Source organism: Salmo salar, chromosome 19, assembly GCF_965601325.2.
Source record: "Salmo salar chromosome 19, fSalSal1, whole genome shotgun sequence".
Taxonomy (NCBI): Eukaryota; Metazoa; Chordata; class Actinopteri; order Salmoniformes; family Salmonidae; genus Salmo; species Salmo salar.
The window spans coordinates 20,141,670-20,162,086 of NC_138309.1; the positions used below are offsets into that span (position 1 = coordinate 20,141,670).

The 20,417-nt window shown below is 44.7% G+C and overlaps 1 protein-coding gene across 1 annotated transcript in view; it reads right to left on the reverse strand.

The window, feature by feature from the left end:
• Nucleotides 1-1,101: 1,101 nt before the first annotated feature.
• The window catches only part of LOC106578557 (zinc finger E-box-binding homeobox 1), a 63,766-nt gene continuing 44,450 nt past the window's right edge, over nucleotides 1,102-20,417 (reverse strand). Inside the window, exons 3-9 of the mRNA XM_014157535.3 lie at nucleotides 14,590-14,748; nucleotides 13,100-13,302; nucleotides 11,880-11,985; nucleotides 10,962-11,401; nucleotides 9,320-10,702; nucleotides 4,935-5,115; nucleotides 1,102-4,119 (exon numbers count right to left, since the gene is read on the reverse strand). Coding sequence (XP_014013010.3) covers nucleotides 3,182-4,119; nucleotides 4,935-5,115; nucleotides 9,320-10,702; nucleotides 10,962-11,401; nucleotides 11,880-11,985; nucleotides 13,100-13,302; nucleotides 14,590-14,748 — 3,410 coding nt within the window. The 3' untranslated portion in view covers nucleotides 1,102-3,181. The remainder of the gene's footprint in view (nucleotides 4,120-4,934; nucleotides 5,116-9,319; nucleotides 10,703-10,961; nucleotides 11,402-11,879; nucleotides 11,986-13,099; nucleotides 13,303-14,589; nucleotides 14,749-20,417) is intronic.

The following is a 20,417-nucleotide window of genomic DNA, read 5'->3' on the forward strand; positions in this document are numbered from 1 at the left end:
TACTGTCACGTCCTGACCAGTAATAGGGGTTATTTGTATTGTAGTTTGGTCAGGACATGGCAGGGGGTATTTGTTTTTGTGGTTCGGGGTGGTGGTTTGTTTAGAAGGGTGTTTGATTTAGTATTTCCGGGTTTTGGGTTATGTTCTATGTTTTTTGTATTTCTATGTTCTCTCTAGTTTTGTATTTCTATGTCTAGGTAATTGGGTGTTGGACTCTCAATTGGAGGCAGGTGTTTTTAGTTGCCTCTGATTGAGGGTCCTATATATAGGTATGTGTTTGTATTAGTGTTTTGTGGGAGATGTTTCTGTGTATAGCTTCAAGCCTTACAGGACTGTTATTCGTCGTTGTTTCTTTTTGTGTACGTGTTTATTTTTGGTTCACCTTCTTTGCCAACTAAATAAAAAAGAAGATGAGTGCACATTTCCCCGCTGCGTCTTGGTCCGCTTTATCCGACGACAACCGTTACAGGCTGTGTGTTGAGTTATTTTGAGGGGACAGCAAATTTACACTGTTATACAAGCTGTACACTCACTACTTTACATTGTAGCAAAGTGTCATTTCTTCAGTGTTGTCACATGAAAAGATATACTCAAATATTTACAAAAATGTGAGGGGTGTACTCCCTTTTGTGAGATACTGTACATGTCAGGTAAATAGGGGGATCATGTTAGCTCTATTCATTACATTTCTATCTGCTTGCAACGGTCTGAATGTTTCACCTCACTGAATACACCCCAGAAGGGAATCCTGAGTTTTATTAGGAGCTGGATTCAATCCGTATCGCAAGAAGTATTGAGGAAGATCCGCGTTATTGCTCGACTGAAATTTAAAGGCATTGTTCCCCCGTTTGCGGAGACTGCATTCACGGTAAATTCTGCCTATGTCCCTAAGGGCGGGATTCAATCCGAAACCGCACTATAGTGCATTTGACATTTAAAGGTAATTTCCAATTGAGCCGACATCTGCAGTGTTTACCTGAAATACGATCTCCGCAAACTTTAACAGCCGCATTGTCTCCAAGCACGATCGGATTGATTGCTGGCCTAAAGCTTTATTACACAAGCAAATACATGAAGAAATAGATGATCAAACCAGGGGGATGTAGTTGATGTATTTTATTGTGAGATGGGGAGTCATAGAAAAAAAGAAACAAAAACTATCACTATAAAAATGATCATGGATTAAAACAAATACATATAAAAGAAGTTGTGGCCTTGACGTAGTATACATACAAAGTAACAAATTGGCACAAATAAAACACAAAAACTTCAATATTATTTTGGCTTGGCAAAAGGACAGGTTCATGGTTAAGGGTCATCCTTCAATACAACAGCACACTCATGCTATTAGACACAGTTAGTTCTCAAAAGGTTTCAGTAGCTTCATATTAAAGTGGGCAAAAGGTAAATTCTAACATGAGAATGAATGGATTTAGAAAGGTAACATGTTCCAATTTCAGGCTTGTGGGGTGTGTTGACAACTTTAGATGTATTTTCATTCTAAAACATACTTCAAAATGCCAGAGCTTTTTTTTTTCGTTCCCACCTTTGTTGTAGTCAGCTTACATTTGAAATGATTTTCATACTAAAATATATTATTGTATTAATACAAACTACAGTATTGTACACTACATTGTGTAATAAATAACTATAAAGAAATATAAAATAAAAAAAATACACATAAATATAAAATGTTTCTATAACTAAACAGATAACCCATATCATTGGGAATGGGAAAAATACTGCCTTTTCTGAAAACATACAGTACACACATTTTAACATGAACATACAGAACAATCCAACAACAAAACAACAAAATAATACTGACAGGTAAAAAATATTGTCTGAATAACCATTATGGGATCATATTTGCCTACTTTTGTTACCTGAAGAGAGCACGAGCGTTTCACAAGTGTTAAACAAGTGCACTGGAACTGGACTGGGGAAAATTATACATTTCAAGGCAGGAAATATTTCAAAATCATGTTTCATCGTTCCGTTAAAACATGTGCATTGTAAGTCCTTTTAGTCTTTGATTGCTCTGATTATAAAAGAGGCAGATCTTTTATCTCAAATATGTAATTCATGTCTAAACTATAATTCATGGTAACGCTATAATCTACAACATCAGGACTAGTGGTAGTGAGCCAAAATCAACAGGATATCGGCTGAAAGAGTTGACATGTTTGAGCTGCTATCAAATCTAGGCCTCGAAACAACCTGACAACAGCTGCTAAGGAAAAACAGCAGTATTCAATGGCACTTTTGATACGCATCATGTCTTTTTGTTTTGCATAAGGCTGGGAGTGGGAATATGATTCAGGGGGCAAATGATCTCACGATTGTTCTTCTTTCTTATTCTGCTTGATCTGATTCTGTACATGTAACACTGATGATAACCGATTGATGAAATGAACAACCGAACGAACAGAACATTTTAGAACAATGTATCAATGCAGACTCCTTCGATACTCCCCTTGTCTTCTTCTTCATCTATAAGGTAATCAACTACTGGAATATCATCATGGATGAACTCATCTCACAATCATTTTCTTCTTTAAGGCTCACAATCCATGTACAACAAAAGGTATGCTAACATCACCAGCTAACATGCTGATGATGTATACTGTACGTCTAGTGCCATAACACTGAAGGGTAGACAACACAACTGTTAGTGCCGTAAGTAAACCAAGCCACTTGTAGTGCACAGGATCTTTTTTCCTCCAACTTAATAAAATACTGATATTTTTTTGTTCATTGGCAATAAAAAGATATAGAAATCTCTCCTAACTGTACAGGTTTTTAAAGGTTAAAATATGAGGGATAAAATTAGTAACACTGATAAAAAGAAATGACCCAAGGTTGATTTAGTAATAAAACATTATCTAAAACGTGTCGGCTCTAGCTTCCAAAGTCCGTATAATGCATTTTTTGTTGTTAAACTTTGTGTTTTAGTTTTTTACAAATACATTTTCTAACACTGAAAATGTTTCTCCTCCTGTGGAAAAAGCCACTAGTATTTTTTCAGGCACACCTGGATTCATACACAGTAGTGAACTGAAATGCAGCGTCCGTCAGATCAATCCAAACTTTAGCTCTCTATCCTCTCCCCCAATGTCATGGGGAAAAAGGATCCTTCCATTTCATTAAGGAAGAAGCATGGGTCTGGTTCCTCCCTGTTTTAATTCGGATCTCCTTTCTCTCCTGTCGGTGTCTGGTTCTTGTCTTCTGAAACAGTGTTCCTGTTTGTTTCACCTTCATTCTCTTTCATGACCTCACTTTCCTCCGCCGCCCTCGACCCTGACTCTTCCTTGTCCATTGTCTCCTCCTTCTCAGACAGCTTCTCCTCCACCTGCTCCTCAGCCTGTTCCTTCTCACCTCCATGTTCCTCCTCTTTCTCCCTGTTCTCCTGTACCTCCTCTTGCCTTGTGTCTGCCTTTTTCCCTGTAACCTCCTCTTCCTCCTGCTCTTCCTTTACTTCAACCCCCACTACCCCCTCCTCTTCTTCTCCTTCCTCCCCTTCACCCCCCACCACTACTCTCTCCACTCCCTGCTCTTCCTCATTCTCTCCCTCCTCTCGACCAGTGTCATCTTCCTTCTCCCCCTCCGCCTCTTCCTCTTCCTCCTCGTCCCCTCCCTCGTCTCCTATCCGCACCACCTGTATATCATCCATATCCAGAACTCTGTCCGGATCCCCCTCCACCTCCTCCCCTGCCGCTGTCTCCATGTCCTCCTCCTCTCCCTCCTCCTCGCTCTCCTCCTCGTCCTCCCTGGTGCTGCTCCCTCGCTCGTCAGAGTCCAGGTGGGAGGAGGTGGGCCTGCTGTCTGACAGCTCCTGCTGCTCCCCTCCGAGGCCCAGGGCCAACCCCACAGGGCTCTCCATCTCCTCCTCCAGCACCTCCTCCCCTATACCTCCCTGACTTCCTTCCTGCGCCTCTTTCTTGCAATAGGAGTAACGGTGGTTCATGTGCTGGGAGTAGGAGCCCGAGTGAGAGAAGCGCTTGCCACACTTGTCGCACTGGTAGGGTTTCTCTCCAGAGTGGAGACGCATGTGTTCTATCAAGTGGTGCTTGTGTTTGAAGGCCTTCCTGCAGATACCGCACTCGTGGGGTCGCTTGCCTGTAGCAGGGGAGAAAATAAACAGTCAATAAAAAGGTATCTGAAACAGAGTGATAAAACATTCAGGCTCAGGATTATTGTTGAGTGAAATCACAGAGTAACACCGTATGGGCTTGTAACAGGAGTTGCACCCTCCTTGAAAAGTACAGGTCAAACTGTTGTAATTCCCCAGACTGTTGTGCTCGTGAAATGGTTTTGATTATTGCGCCAAAGGTCGGTGAAACCCATATTATTTATCATCACGTATCCATGGTAAATATTGCAAACAATGCAACACAAAAACAGGACAAAGTGAATTTGGATGTAAAAACGGTGGTTCTACGGCAGGTATCAAAGTCATAAAGACAGAACGCCTCAGAGTGGGTTGACCTGTGCTTGGCCACAACACTACCCATGTTCTCATTTAAAATTACTAACAGAGCTCTGATGCAACATCCCTTCAACATTTCATACCGGAAGGTAATGTGGTTGGCAGGGGGAGTTCTGGTGGAGTGCGTGTGTGTGTTTATTGGGTAATAGTTGCTGGAATGGTGGTGTCCACCGCCCTTCTGCAATATACACTGGTATAACAACATTGCAGTCAGTGTGTGATTTCTGAAATTTCCCCCTTCAGTTTCACTTCGCCTCATGTTTTCCTGAGGTCTCTCTGGGGAGGTGCAGTGAGGCTGATGTTCAGGAGGTATGAAATGGAAGAAAACTGTCTAAAATGGGGAGGTACTATGTGAGCATTTTATTTTTCAGTTGCAAAGCGATTCGCTGCATGTTGCATCCTAAAGAACATGACCCAGGTCTGATTGATCTAGTCCCTGATGTACCTGTGTGTTCGTATTTATGTCGGAGCAGAGAGCTGCTCTTCTGGAAGATCTTGTCACACAGGTCGCAGGCGTACATCCCACTCTCCGTTTTCCTCATTTTCTTCCTGGAAGGGGCGGAGTCTGAGTCGTTCAGCTCTTCCATGGTGGACACACCCTCTGAGCTGGTGTCCTGACGCTCCTCCTGAACAACAAATATCAATACATGAGAATATATAATTTATAATGTATTATGTCAGATCTAATATGTATGGATATATGTAATATAATGTTTACTGTTTTTAAGTATCAATTGTAACAGTACTACAGTAATACAGTTATAGAGAGGCCAGGAGAAGTGTCATGAAGTGTCATTCCCGGATTATAACGGTTAACAATATGTGCAAGACAATAATACAGGCAATTTAGAGATGGAAGTGATTTGGTGGACGTGTTTTTTTGGTTTGTCATTCTGTTTCTCAAGGAAAACAAATCAAATCAAATGTTATTAGTCGCATGCACCAAATACAACAGGACCTTACAGTGAAATGCTTACTTACGAGCCCCTAACCAACAATGCAGTAAAAAAAAAGTTTTTAAATACGGATAAGAATAAGAAATAAAAGTAACAAGTAATTAAAGAGCAGCAGTAAAATAACAATAGCGAGACTATATACAGGGGGTAGATATACAGTCAATGTGCGGGGCACCGGTTAGTTGAGGTAATATGTACATATGGGTAGAGTTATTAAAGTAACTATGCATAGATGATAACAACAGAGAGTAGCAGCAGTGTAAAAGAGGGGGGGGGGGGGGGGCAATGCAAATAGTCTGGGTAGTCATTTGATTAGGTGTTCAGGAGTCTTATGGCTTGGTAGTAGAAGCTGTTTAGAAGCCTCTTGGACCTAGACTTGGTGCTCCGGTACCGCTTGCCGTGTGGTAGCAGAAAGAACAGTCTCTGACTAGGGTGGCTGGAGTCTTTGACAATTATTAGGGCCTTCCTCTGACATCACATAGTATAGAGGTCCTGGATGGCAGGAAGCTTGGCACCGGTAATGTACTGGGCCATGCGCACTACCCTCTCTAGTGCCTTGCGGTCGGAGGCCGAGGAGTTGTCATACCAGGCAGTGATGCAACCAGTCATGATCCTTTCGATGGTGCAGCTGTAGGACCTTTTGAGGATCTGAGGACTCATACCAAATCTTTTCAGTCTCCTGAGGGGGAATAGGTTTTGTCGTGCCCTCTTCACGACTGTCTTGGTGTGCTTGGACCATGTTAGTTTGTTGGTGATGTGGACATCAAGGAACTTGAAGCTCTCAACCTGCTCCACTGCAGCCCCGTCGATGAGAATGGGGGCGTGCTCGGTCCTCTTTTTCCTGTAGTCCACAATCATCTCCTTTGTCTTGATCACATTGAGGGAGAGGTTGTTGTCCTGGCAACACACTGCCAGGTCTCTTACCTTCTCCCTATAGGCTGTCTCGTCATTGTCGGTGATCAGGCCTACCACTGTTGTGTCATCGGCAAACTTAATGATGGTGTTGGAGTTGTACCTGGCTGTGCAGTCATGAGTGAACAGGGAGTACAGAAGGGGCTGAGCACGCACCCGACGGGCCCCCGTGTTGAGGATCAGCGTGGCGGATGTGTTGTTGCCTACCCTTACCACCTGGGGGCGGCCCGTCAGGAAGTCCAGGATCCAGTTGCAGAGGGAGGTGTTTAGTCCCAGGGTCCTTAGCTTATTGATATGCTTTGAGGGCACTATGGCGTTGAACGCTGAGCTGTAGTCAATGAATAGCATTCTCACATAGGTGTTCCTTTTGTCCAGGTGGGAAAGGGTAGTGCGGAGTGCAATAGAGATTGTATCATCTGTGGATCTGTTGGGACGGTATGCAAATTGGAGTGGGTCTAAGGTTTCTGGGATAATGGTGTTGATGTGAGCCATGAGCAGCCTTTCAAAGTACTTCATGGCTACAGACGTGAGTGCTACGGCATGTCATGAAGTGATGGTGTAGGCTGACTAATACCACATTCTTTCTATAGCTCTCAAGGTACCATAACCTCATCCGAACCAAACGGCTAGTAACACTTTTTATTGGCTGAGTGAAAAAGACCATCACGATGATATCATCCCACCTTGGTGTTGACCCTGAAAACCAGTCATCCCCATCATCATGACTCATCAATGGTGAGTAAAAACCCCTCAGAAACACCCTTTACTGCGCCCATCCCTTCCTGGGTGTAGGTTGCATATGGATTTGTCCCAAATGGCACCCTATTCCCTTTATAGTGCACTACTTTTGACCAGGGCCTATAGTGACCTCTGGTCAAAAGTAGTGCACTACAAAAGGTAGTGGATGATACCGGTATCATAATAATTTTTCCATGGCAACAATGACAACACGAAGCAGACCAAACTCGTCAGTTATCGTCAGAACACTAATATAGAGAATAAGGTGCCATTCCGGAAGCATACTACAACTGAGTATTCAACACTGAGACACTGAGAGAGAGAGGAAGTACAGCACAGTAGCATCAGCATCGTTAAGGAACTGATATATAATACCTATACGTACAGTGAGGGCTTTTAACAAGGCATGCTCTATGCCAGTCCACTTAACAGGAAAGCATAATACAACAACAAAAAATCAATGGTGAGACAGGAGGCTGGGCCTTTAAACAGATTCCTACCAATCAATAGGTCTCTACAGTAAGTGCTGCCTCATGTCTTCTGGCTCGGTGACAGCAGCAGCACAGTGCTGGGCTGGGGGAGTGATGGCTCTTCTATCCATCATTATGGATCATTAAGTGGCCTGGCTCTTACTTCTAATACTACTGCATGAGAGTTTTTTGGCAGAATTCAGAATGGCACTTTCTGTATATAATGCATCCGGGATTTTTCCTCTGTTGTATAGCTGCATGTTAGACATTTTTAAAACATTTTGACACTAATAGTTTAACTAATTTCACATTTTGAACATTCACATATCATGAGCCGCAATAAATGTGTTGGGAGTATACTATAGCTTGAAACCCAATTTAATTTTATTCCACCTCTCTCTCCGTCTTTCACCCAAGAGCGAGGGAAGAGAGGAGCGCTAGAACTCCTCCCTTGAGTACTCCAGTCCACCTTTAACCCCCCTCCTCCCAGCGCTGAAACTAAACAGTTCATCACAGGAGACAAAGACAGCGGTGCCAAAATACCACCGCCTCCACCCAGAGCTCCAGGAGAGAAACTCATTCAGCTGAGACTGAGGACAGTTCCCATATCTCCAGCTCAATAGGTGGAGCTTAACCTTCTTAGTATGGCTAAATTGCAGTGGGCCAGATCCAAGAGAACTGAAGCCATAAAGGGCCTATAGACGCTGAAGTGTTGAGGGAGGGATCTGTCCTAGGCCTTACTATTTTACTCAAAGCAGATGAAACAGGTAGAATGAGATATAGGAGGGATGATTATACTGAGAACTTCCTATTCTTCCAGTAAATCCTCCCTCATTAAACATGAGCCAAGTCAGTCAGAGAGGAACAAACAGCAACGTGCTGTTCAGGGAGACTAAGCAAGAAAACATGATTCTCAGTATTGCACCTGCAATACCACTCATGCCAGACTGTTTTCATGTAGTTTTCTCTCTAACTGACAAACAAATTCCCATAGTACAATCTTAGAAAAAAAGGTGCCATCTAGAACCTAAAAGGGTTCTTCGGCTGTCCCCATAGGAGAACCCTTTGGAGAACCCTTTTTGATTCCAGGTTGAACCCTTTTGGTTCCAGGTAGAACCCTTTTGAGTTCCATGTAGAACCCTTTACACAGAGGGTTCTTCATGGAACCCAAAATAGTTCTACCTGGAACCAAAAAGGTTCTACCTGGAACCAAAAAGGGTTCTCCTATGGGGACAGCCAAAGAAACCTTTTGGAACCCTTTTTTCTATGTGTAGTCATACAGACACAGCAGATGCTTTTCTTGCAACTGACTTGAAAAGAGCATCTGCTAGGCCTTTGTTATTGACCAAAATGTAAATGTAAACTGTCCCGCTGCTTTGTCCTTGGGGGGGGGTCAAGGCTGGGTTCACAGGAGGCTGGTGAGGGGAGGACAGCTCATAACAATGTCTGGAATGGAGTAAATGGAACGGTATCAAGAACATGGTAAAGTAAAGTAAGTAAGCGGCCTTACACAAGCCTTGGCTTTTGCGAGCCGGAATGGCTAATAGGAGCAAGAGCCCATCTCCTGTTTCTATAACGTGAGGCTGTGTTTGATACCGTTCCATTTATTCCATTCCAGCATATTTGAGCCCATCCTCCCACATTAAGGTGCCACCAGCCGCCTGTGGCTGGGTTACTGAAAAGCACAACGTGACAACTGTTGCTGTGAAAAAGGGCTATATAAATACATTTGAATGATTGATTGATTAACCAACCTTGATGCCATTGACCTGCAGTGTGGTCTTCTCCTGTGTCTCTGTCCCTGCAGGGCTGTTGGCTGTAGCTGTAGTGGTATAGGTATAGGCCAGCTGTGGGATGAGGATAGTCTGGTTGTTACTGGTGGTAACTGCCCGGAGGCAGGGCATGCCCGCACGGCCCTGGTCAGTGATGGCATAAATGGTCCCGCTGGGCAGCTGAGTGGTCATGATACTGATGGGGTTGGCACTTTGTGGGCTAGCGGTGTACAGGGACACAGGTTGACTAGTCACGTGGTGGCCAGAGGCGCTGGCGAGCGGAAGTTCTATCTTTGTTGTGCAAGTCTTCGTCAAGTTCAGGGGTTCGTCCTGATGGGAGTAAACAGCGGCGTGGTAAGTGGCGGTGGCTGCGGCCTCGTCTCGGGTGGGCTTTGGTAATGACAGGTCCAGAGGGCCATCAATGCTGTCCGAGGAGGAGGGTTTGGCTGGGACGGGCCCCCCGGCGGTCAGGTTTAGTGGTGTGGGGGAGGCCGGGGAGCGCATGGAGCCGTTAACCTCAGCCGGAGTGGCCTCGGCTGGGCCGGATTGCATCATGGTGGGACCCTCTGTGTCCTGCTCTGGTCTTACCTTAGGGGACACAACTGTGGCCCCAGGACTCTCAGACAAGGGTCCCTCTTCCTCAGACGGAGGTGTCGGAGCTCCTAGTGAGACCTGACTGCTCTGCATCTTGTCGAACCACTTCTTGACCACGTCGGTGGGCAGGCTGACTGAATCTGAGATCTTGCTGAGCTCCTCCTTGGTTGGCTCAGCGTTTAAGGCGAAGTAGGCCTTGAGGAGGGACAGAAGGTTCTTGGGCTGGTTCCCGACCCCCTCGGACAGTAACGAGGCGATGGCCGACTCTGATTTGTCACCATTGATCCTGATGCCTGAGGCTTTCTTACAGTGCTCGAGTGCGTGGAGCACGTCCAGACCGCCGGGGCAGTCGTCACAGAGCAGACAGGTCTTAGTGGTCTCCTCCCCCTCCTCCTTCTCGTTTTTCTCTTCCATCTTCTCCTCTTTGTTCCTGGGGGGCCTGCTGAGTGTCAGGTCCTCTGGGAGTCTCTGCTGGGCCTTGCTGCAGGGCTCTATGGCAGCCTCGGTCGGGGGCTGAGCCTGGGGCTGGCCTGGCATTGTAGCCAGGGTCTGAGGTTCCTTCTTCAGGTTCTGGGCAGTGAGCTGGGTCTGGCTGGGATCGAGGCTGTAGTTGATGATGATCTTGGTGGCGTTGCCGTCCTGACCGATGATGGGCAGACTGATGGCTGAGATGAGCTGCTGGTGAGGAACACCCGTCGCCCCTGTGCCGGTCCCCGCTGCCTTGGCATTGTTCTCCAACATCTGTCTGATCATGTTACCATCCACCGCCACCTTCAAGATGAATATGATAATGGTTTGTTCATTGTTCAACAAATAATTGTACAAATAGCAACAAGCAGCTCATGACAAGTATTTATGAATTGTAAGTTGTATTTGAACTGATGATGCAGACAATTACATTGATGGCAGCTACAATCTGTTCTCAATGTTAAAGCTGATCTACCCCCTTAAAAAAAAAGTTGCATTTGAACTACAATTAAATTATTAAATACAGAGTACACTTTAGTCCTATTACAAGTTTACAAATCACCTTCAAGATGTTCTGCAGGTCTGCCAGGTTGATGCTGATGGGAGATACCAGACCCATGGTGGGGAGCATCACAGCCTGCACCGCACCCTGCAGGGGGGCTGAGGGAACCCCGTTTAACACCCCTCCTCCATGACCGTTTCCTCCCGTCGTTGCTGGAGACAACACCATGGCCTTGTACTCATAGTCCACTGGCTCGCTCTTGATCTGATTGAGGGGTAGTTGCTCCTGTAAAGGTTTATCCCAGATCTGTGTGCGTGTGGTGGAGGAGGGCGAGGCAGGCATGGCTGGGGACGGGCACTGGGACGCCTTGGCGCTGGGCCGGGGGCGGCCGTTGACTGCTGAGATCACGCTGATGCACTTCTTACTGCTGATGTGGGAACTGTAGGAGCCCGAGTGGGAGAAACGCTTCTTACAGTTGGAGCACTCGTACGGCTTCTCTCCTGTAGAGACAGACGGCCATGCACAGACAACACACACACACACACACACACATGACCTCCATTAGCAACAGAGCTAAATGAATCAATCTCCTCGGGGAAAAAGGGACTAATGCATTTCAATGACGCTTAAAGGCTGAGGATAATGGGTCCATTGGGAAATACTCTCTAGTTGTTGGCCGGAGCCTCCAAAAGAAACACAATTATGTCACATTAGGACGAAGCACAATGCTCCGAAATACAATCAAGGACACATGAATACACAGAGTTACTAAACATAAATATTTGTTGGATGGAGGCAGAAACATTGGTGCGGATGGTGTGGCCAATAGAAACTCACGTCTACAATTACCCCAACCTTTTTTCCACATCACAAAATACACACACACACACACACACACACACACACACACACACACACACACACACACACACACACACACACACACACACACACACACACACTGAGGGGTCCACTCACCGCTGTGGATGCGTAGGTGCTCCTTCAGGTGGTGCTTGTACTTAAATGCTTTTTCACATTCGGTGCAGTTGAATTTGCGGTTGCCCCCCGACTGCGTCACGTGCCTCTGTCAGACAAAGGGAGAGAGGGTGAGGGGGATGGTCAGTTCACTTCAGTCACACACATGGAAACAGGCACTTTGTGCTACTTTCAATTCATGAAACAACCACTTTAAACAATGGCTAAAAACAATGGTTAAATACCAGGATATTAAATTCATCATGGATGTGATCAACACTGAGCACATGCCATGAGCCTACTTTCCCACTTCCTGTGTTTCGGACACGAAGTTCACATCACCTTTTATCTATACTATTAGAAAAAATGGTTCCAAAAGGGTTCTTCGGCTGTCTCCATAGGATAACCCTTTTTTTCCAGGTAGAACCCTTTTGAGTTCCATGTAGAACCTGTAGAACCTTCTGTAGAAAGGGTTCTACATCAAACCCAGAATGGTTCTACCTGGAACCAAAAAGGGTTCTTCAAAGGGTTCTCCTATGGGGACAGCTGAAGAACCCTTTAAGGTTCTAGATAGCACCTTTTTTTCTAAGAGTGTACACTGTAAAAAAAAAAATATAAAATTGGTAACAATAATAACCTGCACGTTTTTTTTTTTTCAAATGTTTTATTTAACCTTTATTTAACTAGGCAAGTTAGTTAATAACAAGTTCTTATTTACAGTGACGGCCTACCCCGGCCAAACCCAGACTACGCTGGCCAATTGTGCGCTGCCCTATGGGACTCCCAATCCCAGTGTTTTTGTCGCACTGCTTTGCTTTATCTTGGCCAGGTCGCAGTTGTAAATTAAAACTTGTTCTCAACTGGCTTACCTGGTTAAATAAAGGTGTGAAAAAAAAAGTTAAAAAAAATTGAACCAGGGACTGCAGTGATGCCTCTTGCATTGAGATGCAGTACCTTATACTGCTGCGCCACTCAGGAACCCCCTAAGTTACTGTAAAAAATTATGTTACCGTAAGTTTCTTTGGAATTTACGGTAACATAATGTACTTTTTTTTTAACCATAACTTACAGTTAAGTTAAGTTACTGTAAAAACAAGTTTTTTTTAGAGTGTACATAATCTTTACTACACACTACGCAGTGCTGTAGCTAGTAGTTAACAAACAGCAGGTATAGTTGTGTATCTATCTATAAGTGTTATGTATAGGGTTGTGTCTATAAGTACCTGGTCTCTACCAGCTTTGTGGACCGTCATGTGTCTCTCCAGCTGTGTGCGGTAGGCAAAAGTGTAGCTGCACTGGGAGCAGCTGAAGTTGTCCTCGCTCTTCTCGTGGCGCAGCTTGATGTGCTCCTTCAGGGACGTGTAACGCTTGTAGCCGCGGGAGCAGTAGGGACAGGTGAGGAGCTGGGAGAACGCATCCGGAGTGCCTGGTGGGGGGGAGTAGAGATAGGGAGGGAGGAAGCATGTGAGTGGGTGTGGAGAGGTCTGTAGACTAATCAGAGGGTCAATAGAGAGTAAGGATTCTTTGATGTGGTTGATTGGACTGCTGTTTCACCTATTTCACCAGGTACTGACCGACCCTCTGTTAAGACTAACAGAGGGTCTGTAAACACTAACTACATGACAGATGCTGCAACATACTCTCACCTGCTGGCTGGATACTGTTGATTATTCATTAGTAACGTAACAGGTGTCACAACACTCCTGCTCTCGGAGTCGGAAAAGTGCACTCAACTGGACTAGTTTACATGAGTAACGTGACTAGTCTATGTGTCTTTAAAATATTGGAATTCAAGGCCTATATCTTAAAAAAAAAAAAAACATCCATTGGTTTCAAATGAATGCCCAGACGTTGGATAAAATCCGTCTGGAAACACGGTAGAACACGGTGAGAAGACATAAAAAACACCCAGCTCCAGGTCCCCAGGGTTGGTATGCTCCACTGGGTCCCACACAGGTAAAGTATTACCTGTTAACAGGTGATGTATTAAACCTCCCTGCTGGCCAGGTGAACCTCTCAGGATGTGAACACACACACACATTATCTCTCTCTCCACACACACACACACACACACACACACACACACACACACACACACACACACACACACACACACACACACACACACACACACACACACACACACACACACACACACACACACACACACACACACACACACATTATCACCCAGGTAGGTACTAGTGACTCATCACTCACACAGACGTGTTGCTTTTTGCTGTTTTTTCCTCCTGTGAGGATGACAGGTAACAGCCAAAAGCCCTTAACTCATAAAGAGCCCAGTGTGTGTCCATTTACAGCAGAGAGAGTGTTTGTGTTAATGGATGGGGGGGGTTAACACCTTCAGAGGAAGAGACGGAAGTCAGAACAACAAGGTTTTTCCTGGAGGCATAAAACCTGCAGACCCAGAGGTGGAGGCGTTGTGTGTAAAGCGCTACTGTGTAGAGTCCACATTTGGGGGGTAGGGGTAGAAAAGAGTGCAGTGTTGTTGTTTTTTTGTGCACTGCTCTTGCTCTGCTGTTCTTAGTTCAGACCTGGGACGCTATGTGTGTGAGTGGAATCCCCTGGCTAATCAGTTAAATGATGTATCAATCAATGAACTACCAGTGAGAAAAGAAAAGCAGTAGTTTGGCCCTGTACAGCGTCGAACAGTGGAGAGTAGATTAACAGGTGGTGTGAGTGTTGTACGTACCGTTCTCGTCATGTCCGCTGGCCTCGGGGGTCCCTTGGCGTGGCTCGTCCTCCGGGGCTTCTGGGTAAATGACGGCCGTGTCTCCCTGCTGCAGCATCTCTTCCACCAGAGCATCCGTCCTGCCATCGTCCTCCCTGTCTGAACCACACTCCTCCCTCGCTGTAACCCACAGAGACAGGACGACTGTTTACACAAGGACATGAGGAAAGGACATCAAGGACCTCTCCATTGTTCTAAGACCTCACCATTGTAATACATCATGTTATCATGTTCCTTCTATCTAAAAAACATGATTCTTAATTAGAACTATGACCTCCAACCAGATACACAGGTAAGTCAGTACAGTCTAATGCACCCCCCAGAACCAACCAATCCCCATAGCTCCTAAATCCCCAGGCCTGCATAAACCTCTCTGGATAAGAAATAACAACTTTCCCACTGTGGTGCCTAATATCCCAATAGCCCAGTAAATGAGATCCGTTATCCGTTATCAGGGAGCATGTTCTCTCCTCCGCATCACATCAGCTGCCGTCGCTCCACTAATGAGGGCTAATTAAGGAGCTGTAGGCAGCAGTGTAACCTGAGGACACAGTTAGGAAATGAAAAGCTTCCGTCTCTCTGCCTCACATCCTGGAGCACATACAGGAACAGAGTACAGTGTGTCAGCAGTTAAAAAACACAGAAATACACCTAGCATCATTATTATTAAGTAGTATTATTATTATTAACCCTTAAAAACCAGTGAAAACAAGGGGGGGAGAGTTCTATTATCCTGTTGGACCGAAGGAAGTGAGAGGATGATGGCGATGATGAAACACCTAACAACAACGTTGACCTCTCTAAAGAGATAAAACATTATGCAACCGTTTCATTTACTGAGCAGACGCTGTAGGTCGGGGGAATTGAATTCTCCTGCTAGTTTCTTTAGTGTTGGGTTGAGGGTTGAGGTTGTTCTGTGAGTGTGAAGGGCTGTAAAGGTCTGACAGTGAGACCCAGCTGTGTGTTGCTGTGTCAGATGGGAGCAATGAGAACTTGTACGCTCTGTGACTCAGCAAGCCCGGCAGGCCCAGTAAATTCCAACAGCTCTCCTCCTGCAGGGCCCAGCCCTCTCCTGACGCTCTCCTGTGCATTATAACAGCGATGAGACACGGTGAGAAATGGACGGTTCCACTACACGGAACACACGGAACACACATCCCCACGCCAACCACACGGTAAACACAGTTACTGGTTACCATGGTGATTAAATACTTTCAGCGGAACCACCCCCATCCCGCAGCCTCACATCAAAGAAGGGAGAGGAAGGAGAAGGAGAGAGTGAAAGGGAATGTGAGTGAAAGAGAGTGGCCAACACAGTGTATGTTTGAGCGAGAGAGAGCGAGAGAGAGCGAGAGAGAGCGAGAGAGAGCGAGAGAGAGCGAGAGAGAGAGAGAGCTCTAGCGCCAGGTGCTGAGAAAGTCAGATTGCAGGATTATATGCATCCTCAGTACAGAATGGAGGGATGGAGGAGGCAGAAACAGATGAGGGCCTCCTAACCCTCACATTAAGCCACAGCTTTACTTCCCATGACCTCAGTGGAACCATCTCTCTCTCTCTCTCTCTCAACCATTCAGGAACATCTTAACAGCTCTTCACTGAGATGGATTTTGAAGATTTCCACTTTCTTTTAATAACATGACACAGCTAAATAACAGCCTGTTTACCCAATCACGCGCATTGCTTTTTTTGTTGTTGCTGTATCTACAGTTACCTGATCCCTGCCTCACTCTGGCTCTCAGAATGATGTAACAGCCCTCCAACACACACAGCTACCCCGGGAGACTGTGTGAGAGGTCGCTCTGAGGGTCGGCACTTCCAGGTCTCTGGTTGTTATGGTTAAGGCCCCCTTGCTGTCTCTCTAAATTAGAACTGAAGGCTACATGGTTCAAAGCCAGTCGGGCAGTACATGAAAAGTGGGCAAACATCCCTCTCAGACCATTTGTGTGCTGACACATTGGACGTGAATGAACTGAAGGACGAGTGGAAAACCTGGACAGACTCTGGAGTTCTGACTAAACTATAAAGAAGATTCATTCAAAATGCATTTTGTTATACATACCGTTCAACATCCAGCGTCAAACCTTGATGTAAAAACCCTCTAACCTTGTGCTTAAATAAAAAGTGAAATCCTAGCTTACAGCAGTATCCCATGTTCCTAACTTTACAAGATGACAACGTCAGCATTTCCTGTCCTGGTTGAACTGGACTCACCTTTGACCCCTACTTCCTGTGGCCGTGCATCCTGGCCCTGTTAGGTACCCTCTATAAGGGAAGGAGAGGGGGAGCCAACCTGTCTCAGAGATAAGCAGTTTCACAACAGAGAGTGAGTGATAGTCTCACATAGACCCAGTCCATTAAAATAATATTGAAACAACAGGATGCAAGCCAGTGTGGTGGAACCTGGGATGAATGTGAGGTATATCCTATCTATGCTATACACTGAGTGTACAAAACATTAAGAACACCTTCCTATTATTGAGTTGCACTTCCTTTGCCCTCAGAACAGCCTCAATTTGTCTGGGCATGGACTACAAGGTGTCGAAATCATTCCACAGGGATGCTGGCCCATGTTGACTCTAATGCTTCGCACAATTGCGTCAAGTTGGCTGGATGTCCTTTGGGTGGTGGACCATTCTTGATACACAAAGGAAACAGTTACGCGTGAAAAACCCAGCAGCGTTGCAGTTCTTGACACGCTGGTACCTACTACCATACCCCGTTCAAAGACACAGACACTTCAATCTTTTGTCTTGCCCATTCACCCTCTGAATGGCACACATACACAATCCGCGTCTCAATTGTCTCAAGGCTTAAAAATCCTTCTTTAACCTGTTTGGGAGGATTTAGTCAGTCACGATGGATCCACCACACAACTTTCCCAGCACTCTATCTGTCTGTCGGTTTCCCTCTCCTTTCCTGTTCTTCCAAGGTGTCTTAACTTGATGACTGAGGGTCCACTCATGACAAGCCCTACTGGAATGTATTATGACTCCTACTGTAGTATTCATTCTGAGTCAAGGCCCATTCAAATGTACTACTGAGACTCATCTTCACGGAAAACGCATGAGACATTGCAGAAGAGCTATTAGGTGATTGGCATCATACTGTGTATCGAATCCTGCGACGTGAGCAGAAAAAACTCTGGGGTTTATTATATAGTTATAGATGCCATGCCGTAGCAGATACATGCCATGCCTATTAACACAGTAATCACACAGAGTGGAAAGAACCCTGCCTATTTCCACATGGCCAGTCAGTCAATACCTCCTTCCCCCTCCTCAGTCCTCAGTAACAATAATCATCCAGGCTGTTCACTGAGGTGGTTAAGGCAGTGTTTTACTCGCAGGGTTTGGCGGTGCTACAGTGGATATTCATTTAGAACTAAATGAGTAATGACAGCGAGCAAGGGGCCGGTGATACCATATAATCAGGAAGAATGATTCAGGTAGAGAGGGGGAAAATGGAAGGAGGGAGCGAGGGAGCTCAGCAGAGTGAAAACCACCCCTACGGTATGTTTCTCCTCACTTGGTCAGAGAACTGGCGTCAAGGCTTTAATTTGAGCGCCAGGCAGCCAGAGTGACGGAAAGATTAGCGGGTAGCTGCAGCGTTCAATGGTTACGCTGACCTACAGTACAGAAAACTGTTTTAAAGGAAGAGGGCTGAGACACGCATTATGTTTAATCAGTTGAGTCCCTTAGAGCTGGCGTGTGAGAAAGGGAGAAAGAGTGAGAGAGAATTAGGAGGGAGAGAGAGAGAGAGATCATCATTAACAGAAGACTTGTACATTTCCTCAGTGAAAACAACGTACTGAGCGGTGTTGGGGGAAAAACATACGACATTATAAAATCCACGTACACAAACACACACATTTCTTTCCACAGGGCCGTGGGGTGAGACAGGGATGCAGTTTGAGCTCCACCCTCTTCAACGAGCTGACAAGGTAAAAATCGGTCGTTCTGCCACTGAACAAGGCAGTTAACCCACTGTTCCTAGGCCGTAATTGTAAATAAGAATTTGTTCTTATCTGACTTGCCTAGATAAATAAAGGTCAAATATATATATAATATATATATATATATATATATATATATATATATATATATATATATATATATATATATATATATATATATATATATATATATAATATATATATATATATATATATATATATATATATATATATATATATATATATATATATATATATATATATATATATATATACAGTTGAAGTCGGAAGTTTACATACACCTTAGCCAAATACATTTAAGCTCAGTTTTTCACAATTCCTGACATTTAATCCTAGTAAAAATTCCCTGTTTAAAGTCAGTTAGGATCACCACTTTATTTTAAGAATGTGAAATGTCAGAATAATAGTAGAGAGAATGATTTATTTCAGATTTTATTTCTTTCATCACATTCCCAGTGGGTCAGAAGTTTACATACACTCAATTAGTATTTGGTAGCATTGCCTTTAAATTATTTAACTTGGGTCAAATGTTTCGCGTAGCCTTCCACAAGCTTCCCACAATAAGTTGGGTGAATTTTGGCCCATTCCTCTTGACAGAGCTGGTGTAACTGAGTCAGGTTTGTAGGCCTCCTTGCTCGCACACACTTTTTCAGTTCTACCAACAAATTTTTATTAGGATTGAGGTCAGGGCTTTGTGATGGCCACTCCAATACCTTGACTTTGTTGTCCTTAAGCCATTTTGCCACAACTTTGGAAGTATGCTTGGGGTCATTGTCCATTTGGAAGACCCATTTGCGAACAAGCTTTAACTTCCTGACTGATGTCTTGAGATGTTGCTTTAATATATCCACATAATTTTCCTCCCTCATGATGCCATCTATTCCATGAAGTGCACCAGTCCCTCCTGCAGCAAAGCACCCCCACAACATGATGCTGCCACCCCCGTCGGCTTGCAAGTCTCCCCCTTTTTCCTCCAAACATAACAATAGTCATTATGGCCAAACAGTTCTACTTTTGTTTCATCAGACCAGAGGACATTTCTCCATCCCATGTGCAGTTGCAAACCATCGTCTGGCTTTTTTATGGCAGTTTTGGAGCGGTGGCTTCTTCCTTGCTGAGCGGCCTTTCAGGTTATGTCGATATAGGACTAGTTTTACTGTGAATATAGATACTTTTGTACCTGTTTCCTCCAGCATCTTCACAAGGTCCTTTGCTGTTGTTCTGGAATTGATTTGCACTTTTTGCACCAAAGTACGTTCATCTCAGACAGAACGCGTCTCCTTCCTGAGCGGTATGATGGCTGCGTGGTCCCATGGTGTTTATACTTGCGTACTATTTTTTGTACAGATGAACGTGGTACCTTCAGGCGTTTGGAAATTGCTCCCAAGGATGAACCAGACTTGTGGAGGTCTACATTTTTTTCTGAGGTCTTAGCTGATTTCTTTTGATTTTCCCATGATGCCAAGCAAAAAGGCACTGAGTTTGAAGGTAGGCCTTGAAATACATCCACAAGTACACCTCAAATTGACTAAAACCATGACTAAGCATCTAAAACCATGACATAATTTTCTGGAATTTTCCAAGCTGTTTAACCTATTGGGGCTAGGGGGCAGTATTTGCACGGCCGGTTAAAAAACATACCCGATTTAAACTGGTTACTACTCTTGCCCAGAAATGAGAATATGCATATAGAAAACACTCTATAGTGGATAGAAAACACTCTATAGTTTCTAAAACTGTTTGAATGGTGTCTGTGAGTATAACAGAACTCATATGGCAGGCCAAAACCTGAGAAGATTCCATACAGGAAGTGCCA